The 5255-nt window shown below is 45.5% G+C and overlaps 1 protein-coding gene across 2 annotated transcripts in view; it reads right to left on the bottom strand.

Moving 5' to 3' along the window:
* LOC113214756 (glucose dehydrogenase [FAD, quinone]-like) overlaps nt 1-5255 on the bottom strand; it is a 32497-nt gene that overhangs the window by 22051 nt on the left and 5191 nt on the right. For both annotated transcript variants that reach the window (XM_052273218.1, XM_052273219.1), the window contains exon 2: nt 2215-2286. In XM_052273218.1, the coding sequence (XP_052129178.1) occupies nt 2215-2286 (72 nt within the window). The remainder of the gene's footprint in view (nt 1-2214; nt 2287-5255) is intronic.

Genomic DNA, 5255 nt, shown 5'->3' with positions numbered 1-5255 from the left:
ATTTACCGGTCACATTATTTATTTGATTATGCACATCAGTAAATCGTGGGACTGAAATGGTCGGGCCCGCCGGCAGGCCAAGCAGGCCCGGCCCCTGCCGAACGGAGTTGCCGGCGCAGCGAAGTGGAGCTGGCAACTCCGTTTGGCGGAAGGGCGGGCCTGCTTGTTTTTTGTGTTTTTTTTCAAAAACGTGAGGCACTCGGGCGGACGGGCTCGGTTGCCAACAACAATGGTAAGTCCAGAGGGGTGCATGCGCAGGTTACCATTGGTACCAACAGAATGTAGGAAGTTGGTGGCTGCCCGTCCTCTTTTTTTCCCCTTCTATTTAACTATAAATATTGCGTTGAACGTTCCGAAAAGTAGCTGCCATATAGCTGCCCGTTTTCGAACATATTTCCTCGAATGAATTTTCCCTTCTATTTAACTATTACAAAAGTTGTTTGCACCTCCAGTGACTTTTAGAAAAAAAAAAACTCTTCGGTGACCCCATGACGTCTTCGGCGAGCCCATGGGGTCCTCGGTGACTCCAAGAGGTCTCAGACGACGGCCCCAGGATGACCCTGGAGGTGCACACGGACATCGTATGGATTTTTATGGGTTTTTTTTCTTTTTTACTCTCGAAAATTAAAGGTATTCATGAAGTATAAGCCCACTGCAAATCTGGGCTCTGTAGCTCAAATGATTGAGAAGATATATTTTTTTTTAAGTTTTCAGGCAAAAATAGCGGCTTTTCAAGGTGGTGTAGGCTTTGTGAATCTGTCCACTGAGGTAAAATCTGACAACACCGTTTGTAAGAGTATAAAACATGATTCTAAAACACCAATGCCCATTGAAAGTGCAATACGATTACCCGGAAGGGGTAATGTTTACCCTCCTATGTGAAGTTGGCTGTGACTTTAAGAGAGATATTTATCTGATTCTCAAGGCAGGCACTGCTACTATTTGTTTTGGTGAAGAGACTACTGCATCACTCGATACTACAGTGCAATCTGACAGCTCTAGTGACAAGCCCCTTCAAATCAGACTCCAGTAGACTCTTCGTTTCACCTGTCTCCCCCATCACTTTCAAGAGAGACACGAAATTCCATAGCTAATTTAAATTTACTACTTAGATCTCATGAGCTTTCCATTGATGCTCTGGAGGTGCTCAACGTATCTTACGCTCAAAATAAACTGAATGAGATTTGTTTAGTTTCGCTACAGCAAAAGAGAGGCGATTGCTTCTCACGGATAGGCAGACAGACAGACTCACGACCAACACCTCGCTGGTCGCTCGGTCGCTGTTGTTAGCCCATCCCACCCAAATAAAGTTTTCGAGGTACGGGGCCTAAATGGTAGTTTTGACCTATTAAATAAAGACCATGCGCAAAGTCCGGGGCCTGTGCGACAACGTTCACGTTGCGATTTTCGTTTGTGCCGAAGAAGTGTACGTTCTTGGAGGTTTATACTGCTGTATCATATATCAAATTTTTGTCCAATTCTTTCTCAATTAGATATGGTCTCTCGTCAATTCCCCCACGATTTGTACCTTTTATTAAAAAAATAATCTTCCGAACCCTTGCGTTTCACAGGTCTACTCCTTAACCTGGTATGTTTTGTTGTACGAATATGTGGACGACAATCTGCTCATCACTTTTATATTGAACACTTGAGGTAGAGATCGTCAACGCACGGGCTGTCGGGCTGGCTCACCTGCCACTAGCTAGTCGCCAGCGCAAAGCAACTCATCCGAGCCCGAGCCGAGGTTTCGGGCTCGGTCCAGCCTCGGCTCAGCAATCGTTGCAAGTGAGGGGAGCTGAACGGGAGGCGGGCCTCAAACGGCGGGCTGAGTTCGGGCAAGGCCCGCCTGAAAGGTTTATTGGTTGTGTCTGAACTTTGATAAAGTGCTATCACACTAAATCTGTCCATTGAAAGACGCGTTTTTGTGTACATTTTAACAGGATGCAGATTCGAATCTTGCCAGAGAGGAATTTGCACCTTCATGATAGACAAAGAAATAGTCGTCCAAAGAAAATTTTAGTTCGTCACTTGCTGGATTCAAATCTGCATCCGGTTGAGATGTGCTCAAAAACGCGTCTTTCTATGCAGTATAAAAGTCCTCTCAGATTTGGTGTGATCAATGCTTTTTCTGAGCAGAAGGAACAGCTAAGCATGTTCTGGAGCCCAAACAGATTGTGTTAAGACTAAAGAAAACATTTTGAAACATCATCTCACCACTTGCTGCGTAAGCCAACGTCATCGCCATAACAACGCCGAGCATTGCAGCACAAGTCTCAAACATGATGCCTGTAACAAAACGAAAAATGCTTCAGCTCACTAAACGGTGAAAACAGTGCTTGAGTGCTTGAGAAATGAAAATATAAAACTTTAAGCAATAAGTGTAAGGAAAATCCCACATTTTGAGAAGGCCTCCTGGACGTTTCCTCAACTGCACTGCTCATCAAAATAAGCGGGCGGAATTTTCCAACGGACGTAGTTTCTATGTTTGTTGAGCTAGGGAGCTAAGATTTGGCATGCAGGCGTCCCGATCATTGATCTCGGGGATCGAGAAGTGTGAAAGCAGGCTGTGCACCCCCTAGCACTAGAAGGTCTGGGACTTTAGTATACCTAGAAGGACCGGAGGGTTCATTTTGACCCCTCTGCGATTTTTGGCCGTTGTTAAGGCTTCAAGGCTGCAGTTTTCTCGCACATGATTAAGGTTTTGTGTGTTTCAAGGTAATTTATGCCATGAGGTGACATTGCTTAGGTTTAAAGTGCGTTTAGGTAAGCAACCCACACGGCATAAAACTATTTTTTTTTTTAGCAATTTCACATCAATTTCTGCTGTGCGCACCATTTTAGACATCTTTAAACTTCAAAATTAAAATTCCACTTAGTTAAAATTTGTAAGTGCGTGAGTTTTAGAGCACATAAGTACTTTCAGACGGGAATTTTGATCAACACTAAAGTATTTTTTTTTTTACCAATTTGGCATTGAGTCTGTGTCAGACACCCCCCTTTGCCATTAGGACACGATTACGGTGACGCAACTACCATTAAAGCCTTGGATGTGATGTGATTCAGAAACGGGGTTATATGACGTGCGTGTTGTCCAACTTCGCCGAATGAATAAGTTAACAAGCAGGCCCGCCCTTCCGCAAAACGGAATTGCCAGCTCCGCTTCGCTCCGCCGGCAACTCAGTTCGGCAGGAGCCGGGACTGCTTGGCCTTTTTTTAGGGGGGGGGGGGGGGCTTGTTTCCTATTTTGCGGTGTTTAGGCATTCTTCTACAACTTATAGTTCACTACAGCAATTTTTAGCTTATTTTCGTCAAAAAAAGACCCTCCAACGGTTAGAGATAGAGCCAAACAGACGAAAATTTCTCCCTTAGATCTCTACTTTGACGAGTTACCCATTAGAAGAACATAACAAGCAGGCCCGCCCTTCCGCCAAACGTAGTTGCCAGCTCCGCTTCGCTGCGCCGGCAACTCCGTTCGGCAGGGGCCGGGCCTGCTTGGCCTGCCAGCGGCGACGCTAGGGCCTGCGGCCCGACCGTTTTTGCTAAATTTGCTGAAAAACATAATCAAATAATATAGCGGGCCTTCGGTCCGCTAAAACCCGTCGTCATTAAAATTTGCCCCTTAGACGCATGGGAAAGGAATGTAACGGTGACGCACCGTGACTACAACCCACCCTCCTGCTTAGAAAAACTTCTTTTTTAAGGGGAGGGGGCTCTTCCTGTACAACTAAATGTTCACTACAGCAATTTTTAGCTTATTTTCGTCAAAAAAGACCCTCCAGCGCCCAAACGGTGAGAGATAGAGCCAAACGGACAAAATTTTAGTCCACAGGATTTCACTTTTACGAGTTACCCCTTCGGAGATCATAAAAAAAATATTTTTTTCTGACTTTTTTGACCTACCCTCTTTTCTTTGATACCCCTTTTAAGCCCCTTAGGGTTGGTTGCCAGGATTTGCCGTAGGCGTTTCGTTTTCTAGGAGTGAACCTTAAGATACCCTGAAAATTTGAAGTCTCTAGCACATCTCCTTCTAGTGGAACAGACAGACAGACAGACAGACAGACAGACAAACACGAGGTCGTTTGCATAAGCCCGCTGGATAGCTTTTTCAAAGCAGAAGGGCGGGCTGAAAAGAAGGGGGAATATTTAAACTTTGGATACCCCCATTCACACCCTGAGGGGTAGTTGCCAGGATTTGCCGTAGGCGTTTCGTTCTCTAGGAGTGAACCTTACCATACCCTGAAAATTTCAAGTCCCTAGCACATCTCCTCCCTTATAAAACGAAATCATTCCGAAACTCGTCCTGGACTGTTCCAAAAGCAGTCCGATCGTCTCGGACACTTCCAAATATGTTCCAGGACAGTCCGTCAGCAATCCGAGTCCGATACCGGACTGTCCGAAAGTAGCCCTCAGCACCCAGGACTGTCCGTAAAAAGTGTGATGCTACCCTAATAAGTCCGGTAGTCCGGTCCGGACCGTCCAAAGACAGTCCGACTATCAACGCGGGTCGTCACAGGACGGTCTCGAGCTGTTTAAACACAAAAGACTTCTACATTTTTTTTGAAAATTGGCAAACTATATATTCATACAATGTTTTCAATAAAATATGAAAATTTGTTTAATCCACCTATTACGCATATTCAACTTTCTGCTGAGCACTGAAAGCGCCAGGAAAATTATCAGACAACATTTTATTTTATTTTGTGCGGGCAATTTGCCTCTTTAAATTTGAGTAAACTAAACAGGCATATTTTATTTTTCAAGAAGGTCGTTCATCATGACCCGAACAGAACATTTCGTGCGATTCAAAAGCATTTGCCGAAAACCGCATGACTATTCGCTGATTTGTTCGTTGTGTACAGCACTCGTCTCGGAAGAGATTCTGAGCCCAGCTAACGAGGCTCTCCTGTTTCGTCTCCTCTCAGCCGTCAGCGTAGCTCAGTTGGTAAGAGCGTCGGTCAAGGGACCCGATGACCGACAGGTGAGGGAACGAATCCCGCTCGTCCAGATTTTTTTTTAAACCGGTTGGACCATTCGGACTAGTCCGAAAGACGTCCGGGCACGGGCATCGGACAGTCCGATAGACGCCCGGTCGCGGCCTTCGGACAGTCCGAAAACTTGCTGATTTGACACATTTTCGGTAGTATTCTCGGCAAGGTCCGGGATGTCGTCTCGGACTGTCCGAAAATCGGACTGATTTCGGTACAGAATATTTTTATACGGGCTTCTAGTGGAACAGACAGACAGACAGACAGACA

The sequence above is a fragment of the Frankliniella occidentalis genome, unplaced genomic scaffold, assembly GCF_000697945.3.
Source record: "Frankliniella occidentalis isolate FOCC.00 unplaced genomic scaffold, Focc_3.1 Scaffold254, whole genome shotgun sequence".
NCBI lineage: Eukaryota > Metazoa > Arthropoda > Insecta > Thysanoptera > Thripidae > Frankliniella > Frankliniella occidentalis.
This window is presented reverse-complemented; position numbering and strand designations above follow the sequence as displayed.